Below are 18078 nucleotides of genomic sequence, written 5' to 3'. Positions count from 1 at the left end.
GCCACATGTGGCGGGCCGTATCTGGCCCCCGGGCCTTGAGTTTTACGTCTTACATTGTAAGAGATTTTAAATGTACATAAGGAGTGTAAATAGCACTGATTTGTGGAGCTATTTCGGGCTCATCCTTTTCAGTCAATCTACTTGTGTTTAATTTTTAATTTTAGTTAAGTTATGAATAAAATTTCCTGTGTGGATGAATAAATCGTTTTGTGGAAGTGCTAATTTTTACGTCGCTGGGTTTGTCTCCTGTCAAAACAACTTGTGCCGTCACGTGTCCACTGACGTCACCATCCCAGCGCTGTTGGGGGGGGGGGGGGGGCGTTACATCATGGCGTCGATGCAGGTAACAGCACAGATGACAGCGGCCCCAAGTTGATCATGTACTTGCTTTTGTCCACACTCTCTGGACCTTTAATTTGTTCACCGCGTCATGAGCAACACATGGCTTTTAAATTAAGTGGAGATGACGTCAATGCGGATACGGTGACACGTTTAGACTTAAACTGTCCGGCGCTTGGCTTGTGCTAGCATTCCAAACGTTAGCCCATTATCAACAGAAAACCAGTTAGCCAGGGCGAAAATATTCATGTTCTGAAATGTCGTTCTCCGACTGACACGCTTGATACCACAACTAATATGATGTAACAAGTTCCGATTTAAGGTTCGTGCAGTTAAACGACGACCGAGCGTTTGCTGTTCGGCTGAGTTAGCTTGTGAGGCGGTGCGCAGGTTGACCTGTTCTAGTTTCCTCTTGAGCTGAACAGGTGCATCGCTTCCTTAGGAAAACTACACAAGACGGGTCTGTTAGAGGAAACAGCCGAATAAACACCAGGATCCAACGAATCACGATGCTTGTATGTGTGTAAACACCAACTTGGAACATGCCAACCCTTGTAAACATAATATTTCCAGTTAAGCCTCGTCGTAGACATCTAGCCAATACACATTTAAGTATTCTTGCGAAAGTGAGCTATCAAATGTATATTAATCTCACATTCATCGTAAGATTGAAATTTGCCTTAATTGGGCCATGCTTTTATTTAAAATGATTCACTGTAGCCAAGGTTGTCTGGTTTTTTGTTGTTGTTTTTTTTAATTCTACAGAAACGGCTACAAAAGGAATTATTAGCCCTGCAAAATGATCCACCCCCAGGAATGACGCTGAATGAAAAAAGTGTACAGAACACCATAACTCAGTACGTATTATATTTTTTACTTCAAATTTCCATAACAAGCATGCTCTCCGAATTGAAATTATTAAAATATAAGTTGGCATATGAATTAATTTGTATTCTCATTCATGAGCAATTTGAGTCATTTCAGCGAATGGCATTTGCACCACTAACACTGCACCACTAACACAGTATTACCTTCGTCCTTTTAAAATGGCAATCATTCAAAGTGGAGGAGTCTGGTTGACCTTTCTGACTGGAGTTATTTGTGATGCCATTAGCCGTTTAAATGTTGCATTGCGGTAAACGCATTCAGTTGTTTTACTAGAGTGAATTTTAGTAAGCAAGGAAAGGATTCATCTTTATTCTGTGGTAAGACTGAAATGTTTTTTTTTTTTTGCCTGGCAGGAAAGTCTTCCAACCAGTTCAGCTGGCTTCTGTATTGAACGCACATCCTAACATGGTTTGGATGGGTGTGTCTTTTAATGCCATTTTTTTTTTTTTTATAAGCCCTTTCGCAACGCTGCGCATTGACATTGAAGGAATTTCCATTTGGAGTCTTGAGGGAGTCGTGCAAATATTTTTTTTCATGGACTTGAAGGTCAGGACGGTTCGTTTCTTGAAGCAAACATGGAAGAATGCATGCTTTGTGGGTTTGCGTGTGTGTAACTGAGATAAGGTGTCAGTTTGTTTTTGTTTGTACAGAACACTGGTTACGGTTAGCATTGTGATAGCGCAGGTGGTGAGACTTTTCATATCTAATGCTGGGGGGTCAAACATACAGTTGAAATATTTGTGAATTCCTGCTTTGACGGTTAATGTTGCTTAAAACATGGCCTTGTCCAGTCCATAAAATCTATTTGTGCTCCAGAACAAATAATTGATCTGAATAGAAAATTTTGAGAGCTGCGACAACTGGTAGCAGCGCATTGTGGCTGCGCTACATGATACTTCCTGGAGCTCTTTTCAAACACTGACGTGTCAATATTGGGCCTTCTTAAATTAAAGTAAAGTGCTGAACTCATTGTTGTGTGGCCTGAATGATCACACAAGAGTGAGTGGAAAGCTCCCCAAGGCTGTAGACCAAAGCCACAAGATGTTGTTCCATCAGCTTCACTCACTGGCAGAAATTAGGTCAGCGGTTGCGATGCTGCTATCAATGACCTCTTTTTCTCATCTTTGGCACTTTATATGATGAGCAGGCCATTGGTGTTACTGGACTGATTGAAAGGCATTTGATCATCTGATCTTCTGTGCCTCCATGTTTTTCTTCAGGTGGATCGTAGACATGGAGGGGGCCCCCGGCACGCTGTACGAAGGGGAAACTTTTCAGCTGCTCTTCAAATTTAGTAGTCGATATCCTTTCGATTCACCTCAGGTAAGCGCCGCACGACCGCCCCATTAAAATAAACATCAGTGTGCCTCCAAATCTGACCTAGTACTTTGTCATGCATTATTTGACGCCGACTTGTCGTTCCATTGCAGGTAATGTTCACGGGGGACAACGTACCTGTCCACCCTCACGTTTATAGCAACGGTCACATCTGCCTCTCCATCCTGACGGAAGACTGGTCACCAGCCCTCTCGGTGCAATCTGTTTGTCTTAGCATTATTAGCATGTTATCCAGCTGCAAAGAAAAAGTAAGGCGCCTTTTCGGAATGGGCTTTATTCAAAGATTCATTTATTATGCCCATTGTTAAATTGATAAACTGTGGAGTCAAGTCGCAACCAATTTTTTTTTCTCCCCCAGAGACGACCACCCGACAACTCCTTTTATGTAAGAACGTGTAACAAAAATCCAAAGAAGACAAAATGGTGGTATCACGGTGAGTTCTTTGGCGAGCACGACGACGTGAAACCAAGCACCTGTGTCTTTTCTAATCAACTGGCACTGTCTTCACAGATGATACTTGCTAATGTACAAAAAAAAAGTTTGTTATAACCCCAGAAGAAAAGAAAGTCCCACTGACCTACGTAAAGCACTTTTGAATCATTCAGTCTCTGAACTCTGACCTTTGACTGGAACAATGGACAGACACCAATGCGCTGGAGGCTCTTCACTGCATTGCCCCCCCCCTTGCCCCACTCCCCTTACCAGTTGGGCAGTTTCATGCATGTTTTAGTTGGTAATAACAAAGAACGGAAAACCGATGGGAAGGGGCTGAATGATAGTCATGCAGTGTGCAAGGTGTATTTTTGTGTATTTTCTGTTTTAAAAATAATTATTGTTACATTTTATTTCTTTATTTTTTTTCTTTTTTTTTTTGCGTGTGCGGACGTTGGGGTCCTTGTGTTGTGCAATAATAACCAACCGATGGACGCATGCTTGGGCTGACCAAGAAGTTATCCAATTGGATTTCTAGAAGGGACCTGACCATCATAAACCCGAGAAGATGCTTCATCTTTTTTTTTTTTTTTAATACTATATATACCTTTATATGCACTGTAAGAGTATGTAGTTAAAAGACACTGTCAGTACATCATCATTCCCAACATTGTAAGAAGCACCCCCCCCCCCAACAAAACAAATGTGGCATTAGGTCAAACTCAAAACGGCCTTTTTTTTTTATTTTTTAAATTGAACGAATGTCTGTTGCATTCTTCCTTTAAATACTTTACATGTCTAGTTTTTGTACTGTTTTACGGGTGAGGCTGTTGGTTAACATTTTCGATTGTGGTATTTTTATTTCCGCAAGGGTAGAGAATTGTGGGGGTAATGTCGTAAAAGTGTTGTGATTCTGCCTGGTCAGTGTTATGGCTCAGGTACTTTTTTCCCCCCAATAAAGATACCTATCAGATGTTTTACTATATTTTCACCAAAAGAAACTGTTATATTGTAAAATTATAACATGTCTGGAGCTATCGTATATAGGGCTTTGCTTTTTGGGGGGGTTGTTAGAGAAAGTGTATTTACTCCATAGCTTAGTGATAATGGGTTGGCCTAGAACTTTAAACTAATGAGGATGTATATAGCCAGCTTCAAAGGATAGTATACAAAATTCAGGTAGTTTTACAGTGGCATTGCGTGCATTTCTTTACTTTATTTGGTGAAGAGCATTGAACATGAGACAACTGTGATTTATCCCCCCTCCCATAACTGACCGAGTTTGACAAGCTCGGTATTGCAAAATCTGCCTCCTGAGAGGCACGGTCATTCAAAGCGTAATTATTCCTCAAGAAATCAATAAGAACTTGGATTTTCCATCTTGGTTTGTTTAGCGTTGCATTTGCTGTTTCCCCTCCCAGGTTTAGCTTGACTTGAGTGGTGTGAACGAAATGGCACAGATCACAGCACACTCACTAAGTGTATCAATAAGCTCCTTGAACTTTCTAGTTGACCATGTTTTTTTTTTTTTTTTTTTCCTTTTTTAATGTCTCATTCACTGTCAGAGACATGATGGTACTGAACTGATTGTTTTAGAACAGACAGAGGATTTGTGAGGGGATATAACAAAAGCCTTCATGGAAGAGATTTTTATTTCAAATTAACTTGCGGGTGACTAAGTTACGTGAGTCATTGGTTTTTCATTTTTCAATGTGTTTTGAACTCCCTAGTTGCAGATTATTATATATTTTAGTGACACTAATGAGGGTTTCATATTTATTTTAAAAATGTTCTGGGATGTTCAAGCTCTGTGTAGTAGGTGCCTGTTCATTTTCATAATCGGTAATAAAAGCAAAGATTCACTTTTGTTTAACTGGTGTGGTAGTTCCCTTACCTTTAACGGTGCTTTAAAAAAACTCACCATTATATAAACCCAGTTTTACCTGCAACTGCAATTCGTGTGATAGTTGTCATGGAAACGTTTACATGCACTGTAACTTCAGCTTCATTGAATGCAAGCATTATTTGCAAATATAAATGAACACTTAATAATGTGAATATTAATTTAAGTGTAAAACGTGCTTGAGGTATAATGTAGTTAAAATCTGAAATAATATTCTGTGCACGGCAGGCAGCTCTATATAAAATATAGAGCTATGTATTAAAATATATATAAAATTCAAGTTCTTCTAAAAACATCTGTTTTTCATTATTTAATCGAATTTATAAAGTAAGTTGTGTTAAGAAATAAAGTCCGAATAGACGCTGCAAAATACGAAAACTAGGACTGAACCATTCAATGACCGTGGGTGTGTCCAATTCATTCTATCTTTACCTCAAATCTCTAACGACGTTATAGAGACAATACAAAGCGCCCAATATCACCGAGACACACAAGACACTATCTCCCCACGCCTTTAAAAATTCCTAATCTGAATTCATCCGCGGTTTGATGTACTTTCATTTTAATTACTCACACTTACCAAATGGTATGTTTCAACTGCCTCTAGTTCTCTTTAGTGTTTGCCAATGTTGGAGGTGTAACTGGGGTCTGGCCCTAAACAAAGGTAAATAAATGCACATAATATTCGTCAGTTTGATTTCATTTTGTCTTTAGTTTAGTTGCCATGTTGCTTTCACTCCGCTTCCGTTGCCAACGTGCAGAGAAAGAGCCGAGACTTTCGTGGTAGATGGAGCGCTAAGGTGATGCTAACAAGAGGGGCGCTCGGCCGACCTGCCATGATGAGCTTGAAGCCAGCTGAAGCAACGATTCCATGACCATCATGTTGCCTAATAATAACAACCCGTTACTCATTAAAGACTCCATAATCGTCCCGGAATGCATGACCATCACGTCCGTTTGTTTTCGGGAGCTGCCACGCAGAGGGAAGGTTGTTTTTCTGCATGGCAACGTTAGCTTCCTGCTAAAGTGGAAAGAGTCGCAGCCTTCATGAATGCTCGAAGGGTCGTAGACAGCCTGCAACCTAACACCCATCCCCATATTTGAGGCAAGAAACGATGTGCTTACTGTTTACGGGTGGAAGTACGGAAAAGTATGTCGCTGGAGAACCCAATGAACTACAGTCATGCAGAAAATCCAAATGTCATGTTCGGTGCTTGCTTTTCTCAAAGATTACCTACATCTACAATTCACTTGGCTTACGAACTAATGCATTTATATTTGGAGTTTTCTGCACACCCACTGGCTTCTCTTTTAGTATCTGACCTGTTGTTTTGGTTTGCACATGTGCTCATTTACTTAACCTGGCAAGTGGCCACATTTGTGAACCAGGTAGTTATTGGTCAAATATGATGGTTGTGCCTATATGATCATTTCCATCATGATTCTTCTGAACAAAATTTTGGATGAACACCAGACTACTTTGTGTTTATGCATCAGTACTGAAAAATAGAAGACAATGTTATTGTAAACTTAAGCTTTTGTTGACTATAGATTTCTATTCCACGAGATCTGACTTTAAAAGATGACTGCAAGTCCATTGTAGCATTCAGGATTCCCCTTTTTGCCAGTGGAGCTTTGCGGCAGTAACATGAGCAAAGCTCCTCCAAATAAAGCTTCATTGTCTGCGTGAAAGGGCTACTGCCTCGTCAGAATGTGTGCTTCACTTCAAGAATTTATTCTTAAAGACCCAGGGAATTGAATCCAGAAGATGCTTCTACATAAATCAGTAATTGTTGAAAATGTGCAAATATTGAACACTGTAGCCCTCAAATGTTGCGTCGTCCTTCCTCCACAATATAAAAATCATTTGCATTTGCCATTTTTTCAGGAATAGAGCATGGCTCACGTACAAGCACAGACCTCAGCAGCCCAGGCTGGTCCTGGCCTCTCCTCTGGAGGTCCTCTGGCAGCCATGACCAGCCCAGGATCCCTGGGTCTGCAGCCCTCTGTCAACGGCACAGGCCCGTCCCCCACACCTGCCTGCCCCGCTCCTGCAGCTGGATTTGGGGACGTTCCTGTGTCTGCCACACCGCCAGGTAGAGATAGGCAAGTCCCAAAATTTTAAAAGTGTTGGAACCCTGACTCATCAGTCACTGTTTTCAGGTTCACCCGAGGAGAACATGGCAAACCCTAAAGAGAAAACTCCAATGTGTTTGGTGAATGAGTTAGCCCGTTTCAATCGGATCCAGCCGCAGTACAAGCTCCTCAATGAGAGAGGCCCTGCACACGCTAAGGTGAGGAAAGGAATTCATCATTCTGAATGTTTTGCTAGGTATCAAAACATCCAGCAACTATGTCAATTGACTGGCTTCCTGCCATAACGTAGCGTTGCCTCTGGGTGTCGCTGTTGCAGATCTTCACAGTGCAGTTGACTCTTGGGGAGCAGGTCTGGGAGGCGGAGGGCTCCAGCATTAAAAAGGCCCAACATTCCACAGCCTCCAAAGCTTTGGATGAAAGTGTCCTTCCCAAGCCAATGCCTCGCTCACCTAAAGTGGACATCAACAGCAATCCAGGTACTGTAAACAAAGACAGAGTGAGCATAAGCATTTCGGAGAGTCGATAAAAAAAATTCCTCTTGGGATGAATCATTCATTATTGATATTGTAAACATCTTGTTCCACATGTACATCCTCACACAGGCAGTATAACACCGACAGTGGAGCTGAATGGTTTGGCTATGAAGAGAGGGGAGCCAGCTATCTACAGGCCTCTAGATCTCAAACCCATGCCCAACTACAGAACTGATCTCAAGCCCGTGCCCAACTGCAGACCTGATCTCAAGGCCATACCCAACTACAGAGCTTGCTACAACTTCAGAGGCATGTTTAACCAAAGGTAAGCAATATTATGTTATCCGGACTGACTTGGACCAAAGGTGGGGTACAACCAGGACTGGTTGCCAGCTAATTACAACAAAGTACCCTTCATAAAATATTTAATAAAAAGTAGATTCAGAAAAATAACACTGTGCGTGCTGATATAATACATACTGTGGTGAAGTAAATCTAATACAGTCAAACCTCGGTTTTCGAAGGTCCCGGTTCTCGAACAAATCGGAATTTTTTGCTTCGGTTGTCGAACAAAATTTGGAGGTTGAACCTCGCGAGATGAGCCGGGAGGACCTGAGAAAACCCGACCGCGTGGCCCGGATGCCGACTGACTCCGTTGTTATTGTATTTTCGTTACTTTGAGGATTGTATTAACCCCTAATCATGCCTCCAAAGAAAGCAAGTGGGAGCAGTTAAGCCATCCTAAAACACAAAGACGCTGTTAAAGCAATTCGACAGTGAGCGCCCGTCGCGTTGCGGTTGCGCGATCGGACCAAATTAAGCTCCCTGCGCACTGAGGTCCACTTAAATTTTGGAAAGTACATCAGTACTTTAAAAATATTTTCAAAATTTCAGCGACGGCTCAGTCACAATAATGCGACCAGCGTGGTGCAGTTGCACGGTCGGCAACGGGCTACTGTTGCGCGTTCGGCGGTGCGCTGCAGTTGTGCGATCGGACAAAATTAAGCTCCCTGCGCACTTAGGTCCACTTAAATTTTGAAAAGTACATCATGACTTTAAAAATATTTTCTAAATTTCAGCGACGGCTCTGTCACAATAATGCAACCAGCGTGGTGCAGTTGCGCGGTCAACGACGCGCTGCAATTGCGCAATCGGACAAAATTAAGCTCCCTGCGCACTTACAGGACTGTCTCAGAAAATTAGAATATTGTGATAAAGTTCTTTATTTTCTGTAATGCAATTAAAAAAAACAAGAATATCATACATTCTAGATTCATTACAAATCAACTGAAATATTGCAAGCCTTTTATTATTTTAATATTGCTGATTATGTCTTACAGCTTAAGAAAACTCAAAAATCCTATCTCAAAAAATTAGAATATTTCCTCAGATCAAGTTAAAAAAAAAAAAGATTTATAACAGCAAAACAAAATCAAACATTTGAAAATGTCCATTAATGCACTCAGTACTTGGTTGGGAATCCTTTTGCACGGATTACTGCATCAATGCGGCATGGCATGGAGGCAATCAGCCTGTGGCATTGCTGAGGTGTTATGGATGCAGTCAGATCAGCAGTCTTCCCCATACTTGTGATTTAGTTTACTGAACCAAGCTGAGTGTTTTTCAAGGCTCAGGAAACCCTTGCAGGTGTTTCGAGTTAATTAGACGATTCAAGTGATTAGTTGAATATCCTAATAGTATACTTTTTCAGGATATTCTAATATTTTGAGATAGGATATTTGAGTTTTCTTAAGCTGTATGCCATAATCAGCAATATTAAAATAATAAAAGGCTTGCAATATGTCAGATGACTTTTTTTAATTGTATTACAGAAAATAAAGAACACAATATTCTAATTTTCTGAGACAGTCCTGTAGGTCCACTTAAATTTTGAAAAGTACATCAGGACTTTATAAATATTTTCTCAATTTCAGTGACGGCTCTGTCACAATAATGCGACCAACGCGGTGCAGTTGCGCGGTCGGCGACGTGCTACAGTCGCGCGTTCGGCGGTGTGCTGCAGTTGCGCGATCGGACAAAAATGCGCTAATGAGAAAATGCTTAAAAAAGGTGGGTTTTTTTGGTCTTGGAACGGATTAACATTTTTTCCATTATTTGTAATGGGAAAAATAGGTTCGGAAATCAAACCGCCTTCTGGAACAGATTGTGGTCGAAAACCGAGGTTTGACTCTATGTTTAAATACCCAGAGGGGTTTTATTTTTTTTGCCCACCAGGTAGCAGTGTTTACTCATTTTTAAAATAAATTTGCATCGTTTCTGTTCAGTGGCTTGTACATCCATTTTGTGGCTTCCCCAGCCAGAAATGTAATTTGTATTTACACACTATGTGATTGATTAATTAAGAAAAATTTGGAAAACAAAAATCCTGTGGCCTGTGTAGTTTAGTTTTGCAATGTCAACCCAGGTCCAGGAATTAGGAGTGATTCAGTGGCATTGTTGTTTAAATGAGTCTCGTCAGCAGGCAGTTTGGCATCTGGCTCACAGCCTATTCCGTTTGATCCATGCGGTGACAAACAGGGCGAGAGACAAATGTCTGCAAAGTTGTGGCAAACATATGTTTGCCAACGTTTTGTCCCTCGCTGATGATTTCAAATGCGGAAAGCGACACACTTCATTCTCTTTTGTTCCACTTTTCAAGCGGTCCTGAGAAGATGCACGTCAACTTAAAAAAAAAAAAAAAAAAAGAGCATACATTACCACAAGGTCATTTATGTTTTCACGAGGTCTCTTTCTTTCAGCGGGATTAATGAAAGCGAGACCTTGCGAATATGAGTTCTCCTCCTCCGGTGACGGATGACGTGGCGGAGTGACAGGCCATAGACGCAATCGCTCATCATAATGACGCCACGGCCAAACGAAGGTTTCCATATGCCCATGTCCTTACCTATTATGATAAATAAGAGTGATCCGGAATCATGTTGATGGAAAATCTTCTCATTAAAAGGCCAGCCTGGCTCTGATCCATCAGCGCTCTAATCACCACCAGCGCCCGTATTGATTCATTCAGAAAGTGCATTGATGAGAAAATGTGGCGATAATATGTAATGAGCATTTATCAGCGTCTTAATGAATCTTATTTATGGCTGAGGGCCCGTGAATAATTTCTGACCACTTTAAAAATCAGCGCTTGATCTTTCATGGTGAACTAACCGTCCCATTGTCCATTCTCAAATACGGCGTCGGAGAACGTCCTCCTCTGCGTGACGCTTATAGTTTTCAAGTGAGTCAACCGGTGTGGAAATCCAGTCGAAATCATTAACAAAAAACAAAAAATGACGCCAAAACGTTGTTGGGAATAATCTATGAGAATTGTGTTATCTTTGGAACACCCAATTCCTATGAGTCAGTCAAGGCTAAAAGTAATTGAATATTTCAAACTAGCAGAAAGCGTGTTTGAGGCCCCTGGCATTGTCCTGAGCTTCTTTTTGAGTTGCTCAACTTTTACTTCCGTTGCCTTACTCCCCTCTTTGCCCCAGTCGGTGCTCCGTCGGAATTTGTTGTCGGGACAGCATGACCCCCCCCCCCCCCCATGCACCCTTCCCAGCCTCCCCTTAGGAGCAAGGCTGAGCAAATGTTGACCACCCACCCTCTCCCACACCTAATTTGGTTATGTCACTAAGATTTTTGTCGGCTGGAGGAAGGAACGTCTGGGGGTTCGCTGCCCTGTGACATTTCCTCATGCGAACATGCTGACGTACTGAGCAAGCCGTTACTGTTTTCACGTCACAAACGAAGGGAGACAGTTTTGTCAACTGGGCGTCCAGCATTTTAGTATCTCAAAACAATTGTACAAATGGGTGTGAGCTCCTAAAAAATATTTTATTGAAGAGACTGGAGCATTTGGAACACAGATTTGTGGTCGACAGTCTCATGTCCATTGAGTTGCGATGACTCGAGTTTCATGTTTGTGTAAGTCATGTCCACAGCTCCGCACTTTGAAACTCATCGGATGAGGACGACTCTAAATCAGCCCAAGTTCCTTTCCGTAATAACTCGTCTCCGTACGTCTGATAGCACGAGGTACACACCGAGACCGACATTAGCCGTTAGCTAACGATGTAAAGCTAACCCCAAACAATCAGTTTGAAAGGCGTTATCAAGGCATTAAAAAAAAGTCTTAAAATGGCACCAGGATGTTTGCTGTCCTTTTTTTTTTTTTTTTTTTTTTTTTAATAAACAAAGGAACTCATTATCCCTCTTAATGACAATGAACATAAAACAGCAGGTCACAACGTAATACTTTTAATGGGGACGACAGCAGCATTTGTTTTTTCCACCCAGCGATCTCCAGCCAGCTAGTCTCTCATTCGGTCAAGTTGGCACTCAAAGGGCTCAAAGATTCCGATTAGTTTTTCTTCTTTAATGCTATGTGGCATGAACATACACACGATGTACCGTATTTTCCGGACTATAAGGCGCACCGGACTATAAGGCGCACCTTCAATAAATGGCCCATTTTAAAATTTTGTCCATATATAAGGCGCACCGGACTATAAGGTGCACCATTAATGCAATCACAGTATAATAACTTGAAATTGTGAAAACAATAACAATATATCAATAATGCTAATATCACACAACACACAAAATAAACATGTAAAGCTTACTTTAATAAGTATAAAACAAAACAGTCAGATAGATCAGTAAACTTTAAAAGTTAAATTTAAAGATTAAAATAATAACAAATTAACAATTTTATGAAAGTTGAATGAATTTTTTATTAGATGTATTAAGTTTGTTTTATTGTTGTTATTGTTGTATGAATAAGAAGGGTGATATTGGTGTTTGTGACTGCAGTAAACAGGCCAGGTTGCATCATGTCAGATTTTTAATCCAAATCAAATCATTCTCCATTTTATCTTTTTTATTTCAACTTCAGACGCAACAAATTACTTTATTGATTATCAAATAATGATCCATAGTCTTTTTGATTCATGATTCATAGTCTTGAGCAGGCCACTTATGATTGATATTATGACACGATGCTTCGGGCCAGTTTAAATTTAGACGCAGGCCGCATTTGGCCCGCGGGCCGGAATTTGCTCCATACATAAGGCGCACCTGGCTATAAGGCGCACTGTTGGCTTTTGAGAAAATTTGAGTTTTTTACGTGCGCCTAATAGTCCGGAAAGTACGGTAATTGTTTTTTCACACACATTGGAAAAATCATTTTCTCATGGCTATTTTCGTTTTATGCAATACCTGCTTTTAGTGAGCTCATCAAATATGATTTTCAAGCAGCTGCTATTACTTCCATGGTGAATTATTCCGTATGTGTTTTTTTTTTCTACCTAGTAACCAAATCCGTTTTTTTTTCCTTTTGTTTTAGCCCCTTCCCTCTGAGTAATACTATTGTAAATTTTTCATATTTGGAAGTGATACACAATGTGTCACCATTAGTCAGCCATTACGAGAGCCCAGGGGTAATTTTATTGGGGGCTCTGATTTCTCCTGAGCCAAGGATGGAAGGAGGGCCCAGAGACTGATTATAGTACTTGTACAAGGGTGCTTTAATCTCGTGTTCAAAATTGAAACCACAACAATCCCAGTGACTGGAAACAATGGCTGCTCTCAGTTCTGACACTCTGATTGAAAGGAACCACTAAAGCCAAGTCTCTTGTGCGCTGTTTTTCGGTAAAGATGCTTGTATTAGAAAGTACCGTATTTGCCGGTGTATTGGTCGACCTTTTTCGATCCAAAATCGACCGAAAAAAACGACCTCGACTTATACACCGAGTCATAAAATTTAACTTCGTATTCATCGCTTCAAATGTGATGGTAACCAAGGCCGTTTCTCATGCATCTCATTGTGCGTTGCACTTAGAAAATTTGAACCGGGCGGCGTGCGCGAGTGCGCGGCCCGCTGGAAGTCCAATGAGGCGCCGCGATCTCCTCCGAGGTGCTTATAAACAGCCGATCCGCTCGGCGGGGTCTATTTTCGGCCACTTGGCGCGTGCGCACGGCCTCCCGGATGTGCCGGGCGGGTGCGCGAGCTCGCCGGCCGCTGGAAGTCCAATGAGGCGCCGCGATCTCCTCCGCGGTGCTTATAAACAGCCGATCCGCTCGGCGGGGGCTATTTTCGGCCACTTGGCGCGTGCGCACGGCCTCCCGGATGTGCCGGGCGGGTGCGTGAGCTCGCCGGCCGCTGGAAGTCCAATGAGGCGCCGCGATCTCCTCCGCGGTGCTTATAAAGTGCCGATCCGCTCGGCTTGGAGCTATTTCCGGCCTCCCGTTCGTGCCGGGCGGCGTGCGCGAGCTCGCCGGCCGCGATCTCCTCCGCGGTGCTTATAAAGTGCCGATCCGCTCGGCTTGGAGCTATTTCCGGCCTCCCGTTGGTGCCGGGCGGCGTGCGCGAGCTCGCCGGCCGCGATCTCCTCCGCGGTGCTTATAAAGTGCCGATCCGCTCGGCTTGGAGCTATTTCCGGCCTCCCGTTGGTGCCGGGCGGCGTGCGCGAGCTCGCCGGCCGCGATCTCCTCCGCGGTGCTTATAAAGTGCCGATCCGCTCGGCTTGGAGCTATTTCCGGCCTCCCGTTGGTGCCGGGCGGCGTGCGCGAGCTCGCCGGCCGCGATCTCCTCCGCGGTGCTTATAAAGTGCCGATCCGCTCGGCTTGGAGCTATTTCCGGCCTCCCGTTGGTGCCGGGCGGCGTGCGCGAGCTCGCCGGCCGCGATCTCCTCCGCGGTGCTTATAAAGTGCCGATCCGCTCGGCTTGGAGCTATTTCCGGCCTCCCGTTGGTGCCGGGCGGCGTGCGCGAGCTCGCCGGCCGCGATCTCTTCCGCGGTGCTTATAAAGTGCCGATCCGCTCGGCTTGGAGCTATTTCCGGCCTCTCGTTGGTGCCGGGCGGCGTGCGCGAGCTCGCCGGCCGCGATCTCCTCCGCGGTGCTTATAAAGTGCCGATCCGCTCGGCTTGGAGCTATTTCCGGCCTCCCGTTGGTGCCGGGCGGCGTGCGCGAGCTCGCCGGCCGCGATCTCCTCCGCGGTGCTTATAAAGTGCCGATCCGCTCGGCTTGGAGCTATTTCCGGCCTCCCGTTGGTGCCGGGCGGCGTGCGCGAGCTCGCCGGCCGCGATCTCCTCCGCGGTGCTTATAAAGCGCCGATCCGCTCGGCTTGGAGCTATTTCCGGCCTCCCGTTGGTGCCGGGCGGCGTGCGCGAGCTCGCCGGCCGCGATCTCCTCCGCGGTGCTTATAAACAGCCGCATGCGCACGGCCTCCCGGAATTTGAACACATTTCGTCAATAAATTTCGCATATTGAATTTTGAAGTTTAATATAATGCAACAATTGAGCTCAACTTATACAAAGGATATATCATAAAATCGTAAATTTCCGTCGAATTTTAGGGGGTCGACTTATACACCGAGTCGACCTGTACACCGGCAAATACGGTAATTGAATTTTTTTTTAATTTATGTTAATAGTGATGTGCTGTCATTCCAGAAAATCACTTCAAAATATTTTTTCTTTTCATATCGTGTTGGCCTTTTTTTTTTTTTTTTTTTTTTTGCCACGATACAAAGGTTTGTCACAGTATCCACTTTGTCCTAATGGTGTAGAACATTGTCCTTGGAATTTATACATCCAAATGCCATTTTTTTCTTTTTGACACATTTTTTTACATCACATCATTCTGCATTTTATGCATTAGCACTTGCGTGCAGCCAAAAGGAAGAAAATCAATTAATGATGGACACAGGGAATGAAGTATGAGGGAAGGAAGGAGGGAGGGAGGGAAAACAAGTACATGTCTGGCAAGACATTGGAAGAAAGTGCAGCTGGAGGAACAACAAGGCCTGTCCAAGGTTTTTTTTTTTTTTTTAATTTTTTTTTTTTGGTCCTCCCCTCCACAAAGGCTCTGTCACTCTTTTACTCACAAAGCAGCACCGTCCCATTTACGCAGTTCTGGCTGTATATTCAAAAGTCAAAGTCTGCTTTATTGTCAATTTCTTCACATGCCAAGACATACAAAGAGATCGAAATTACGTTTCCCACTATCCCACGGTGACAAGACATAGTGCACAATATACGTACAAGTAAACAACACAAAAAGTAAAAACAAGGAGGCACAAACAAGGAATAAATAAGAGCGACGAATAAATAATAAATAAACAAATAACATAATAAATAAGAGGAGCAAAAATGGAGCAAGTGTGCATACAGCAGACAGTCAGAATATAGCGCAAAAGTACAGGACTGTCAGGCAGGGAACAAGGCGGAGGACTCGGATGCAGAGTCTTTCTTTTCTCTGATTTATTCCAACAAATGAAGATCAAAAAATACAACTCAAGGCGCCTCTTGCGAGGGAAACACTCGGCAAAAAGTCCAAACAAAAAGCGTCGCACTCGGGCGAGACAAAAAGGGCTATGGGGAACCAGGCACTAACAAAAAGCGTCGCTCTGTGGCGAGACAAAACGGAGGAATCTTACTGGGAGTTCGGACGTCAAGGAATCGCTGGTGGTCGGGACGAGGCAAGACACACTGGCACAAGACAAGGGGAAGACACGGACTAAATACACACAAAAGGGCTGGGACGCAGGTGCTGACAATTAGCGCCAATCACGCAGGTGCACACAATCGGGATCAGGGAATACAAGACAACCGAAAACAGAGGAAGGAAATACGAACTGAAACGGAAGGGATGACAAAATAAAACAGGAAGTGAAGTTACGACACCGACAAGACAGAAATCCGGAAAAATAAACGTGACCGCATGACATAACCCCCCCTAGGGCCGGATCCCAGACGGCCCAGGAGCCTCAGGGTGAGCTGCATAAAAGTCCTCAAACAACCCCGGGTCCAAAATAAAACTAGGTGGCACCCATTGCCGCTCCTCAGGCCCATAACCCTCCCAGTCCACTAGGTACTGCCAGCCCCGGCCCTTTCTGCGCACGTCCAACAGTTCTTTCACCGTGTAGGCCGTCCCACCTCCTACCGTCCGCGGAGGCGGGGGCGGCGCAGGATCTGGCACCAACGGACTGTCCACTACCGGCTTGACCTTCCCGACGTGAAAAGTGGGGTGGACTGCAAGGGACCTGGGCAAGCGGAGACGCACCGCGGCCGGGTGCACGACCTTGGCGATGGGGAATGTACCCACAAAGCGAGGCGCTAGCTTCCTGGAGTCCCCCCCGGTGGGGAAGATCCTTGGCGGACAGCCAAACACGTTGACCCCGCTGGTACACGGGCGCCGGACGTCTCTTTCGGTCGGCCATCCGCTTGACGCGGTCCCCCTGGCGGATCAGCGTGGCCCGCGCCGCCGACCAGACACGACGACAGTGGCGCACCAAGGCGTGGGCCGAGGTCACCGTCACCTCCGGCTCACTGTCAGGGAAGACTGGGGGCTGGTAGCCATACACGCACTTGAACGGTGACATACCTGTAGCCGTGGTGGGCAGGGATTTGTGGGCATACTCCACCCAGGTGAGGTTCTTGCTCCACGAGGAGGGGTTTTGGGAGACAAGGCAGCGGAGACCCGTCTCCAACTGTTGGTTGATGCGTTCTGTTTGCCCGTTCGCCTCCGGATGATAGCCCGATGTGAGACTCACGGTTGCCCCTATGAGCCTACAAAATTCCTTCCAAAACCTGGATATGAATTGGGGACCCCTATCCGAAACAACATCCTTTGGGAAACCATGAATCCTGAATATGTGGTCCATCATTACTGTTGCCGTTCGTTTAGCGGACGGCAGCTTGGGCAAAGCAATAAAGTGAGCCATCTTCGAGAATCTGTCTACAACAGTGAGTATGGTTGTTCGCCCATTTGAGGGCGGAAGCCCTGTGACGAAGTCCATGGAGATCTCTGCCCACGGACGCGATGGAATGGGGAGGGGATGCAGCAACCCCATACGGGCACCGTGGGAGTTCTTATTCCGGGCGCAGACGGGACAGGCTGAGACGTATTCTCTGACGTCTGCCCCCATGGAGGGCCACCAGAATCGCTGCTGGACGACATACAGGGTTCTGCGCATACCCGGATGACAGGAGAGTCTGGAGGTGTGAGCCCAATGGACAACTTGGGACCGTAATTGATCGGGAACAAACAGTTTGTTCACAGGGCACCCCCTAGGGGGTGGTTCGTTGCCATTGGCCTGCTTCACCAGGCCTTCGATAGGCCAGGTCACTGCTCTTACCATGCAATGAGGAGGCAGAATGGGTTCGGGCTTCTTAACTTCCGGCCCTGGGCTGTAGACACGGGAGAGCGCGTCAGGCTTGGTGTTTTTGGATCCCGGTCTGTAAGACAAAGTAAAGTTAAATCGATTGAAAAAGAGTGACCAGCGGGCTTGGCGAGAATTCAATCTCTTGGCCGTCTTAATGTACTCTAAATTTTTATGGTCTGTCCAGACCAGAAAGGGCTGCTGTGCTCCCTCCAACCAATGTCTCCATTCATCTAATGCCAGTTTTACCGCCAACAGTTCGCGATCTCCCACGTCGTAGTTCTGTTCGGCTGGAGTCAGCCGTCTGGACAGGAACGCGCACGGATGGAGCTTGTTGTCACTCTTGGCCTTCTGGGATAGAATGGCCCCTACCCCTCGATTGGAGGCGTCAACCTCCACCACAAACTGTCGTGACGGGTCGGGAAGCGTGAGGATAG

At 44.8% G+C, this 18078-nt stretch overlaps 2 protein-coding genes across 5 annotated transcripts in view; both read left to right on the top strand.

The window, feature by feature from the left end:
* Positions 1–308: 308 nt before the first annotated feature.
* Positions 309–4871, top strand: ube2wb (ubiquitin conjugating enzyme E2 Wb). Of its 3 annotated transcripts, none has more exons than XM_049749333.1 (6): positions 309–380; positions 1105–1196; positions 2448–2550; positions 2658–2813; positions 2924–2999; positions 3077–4871. In XM_049749333.1, the coding sequence occupies exons 2-6, from the start codon at positions 1156–1158 to the stop codon at positions 3088–3090; spliced, it is 390 nt and encodes a 129-aa protein (XP_049605290.1). In that variant the 5' UTR covers positions 309–380; positions 1105–1155; the 3' UTR covers positions 3091–4871. The 3 variants fall into 3 exon arrangements, with proteins under 3 accessions (XP_049605290.1, XP_049605288.1, XP_049605289.1); XM_049749331.1 differs by having other exon boundaries at positions 310–343; XM_049749332.2 differs by having other exon boundaries at positions 320–854.
* Positions 4872–5397: 526 nt separating this feature from the next.
* stau2 (staufen double-stranded RNA binding protein 2) overlaps positions 5398–18078 on the top strand; it is a 52659-nt gene continuing 39978 nt past the window's right edge. For both annotated transcript variants that reach the window (XM_049749286.1, XM_049749285.1), the window contains exons 1-5: positions 5398–5565; positions 6790–6997; positions 7065–7195; positions 7315–7474; positions 7601–7796. In XM_049749286.1, the coding sequence (XP_049605243.1) occupies positions 6799–6997; positions 7065–7195; positions 7315–7474; positions 7601–7796 (686 nt within the window). In that variant the 5' untranslated portion in view covers positions 5398–5565; positions 6790–6798. The remainder of the gene's footprint in view (positions 5566–6789; positions 6998–7064; positions 7196–7314; positions 7475–7600; positions 7797–18078) is intronic.

This window comes from Syngnathus scovelli, chromosome 18 (assembly GCF_024217435.2).
Source record: "Syngnathus scovelli strain Florida chromosome 18, RoL_Ssco_1.2, whole genome shotgun sequence".
In the NCBI taxonomy this organism is placed as follows: Eukaryota; Metazoa; Chordata; class Actinopteri; order Syngnathiformes; family Syngnathidae; genus Syngnathus; species Syngnathus scovelli.
Note: the sequence above shows the minus strand (reverse complement) of the source record. Positions and strands in the feature narration are given on the sequence as shown.

Excerpts from the sequence above, each read along its gene's own strand:
- ube2wb (XM_049749331.1), top strand. Across the intron at positions 1,197-2,447 it reads GTACAGAACACCATAACTCA|GTGGATCGTAGACATGGAGG; the intron begins GTACGTATTATA and ends GTTTTTCTTCAG. Across the intron at positions 2,814-2,923 it reads TATCCAGCTGCAAAGAAAAA|AGACGACCACCCGACAACTC; the intron begins GTAAGGCGCCTT and ends TTTCTCCCCCAG.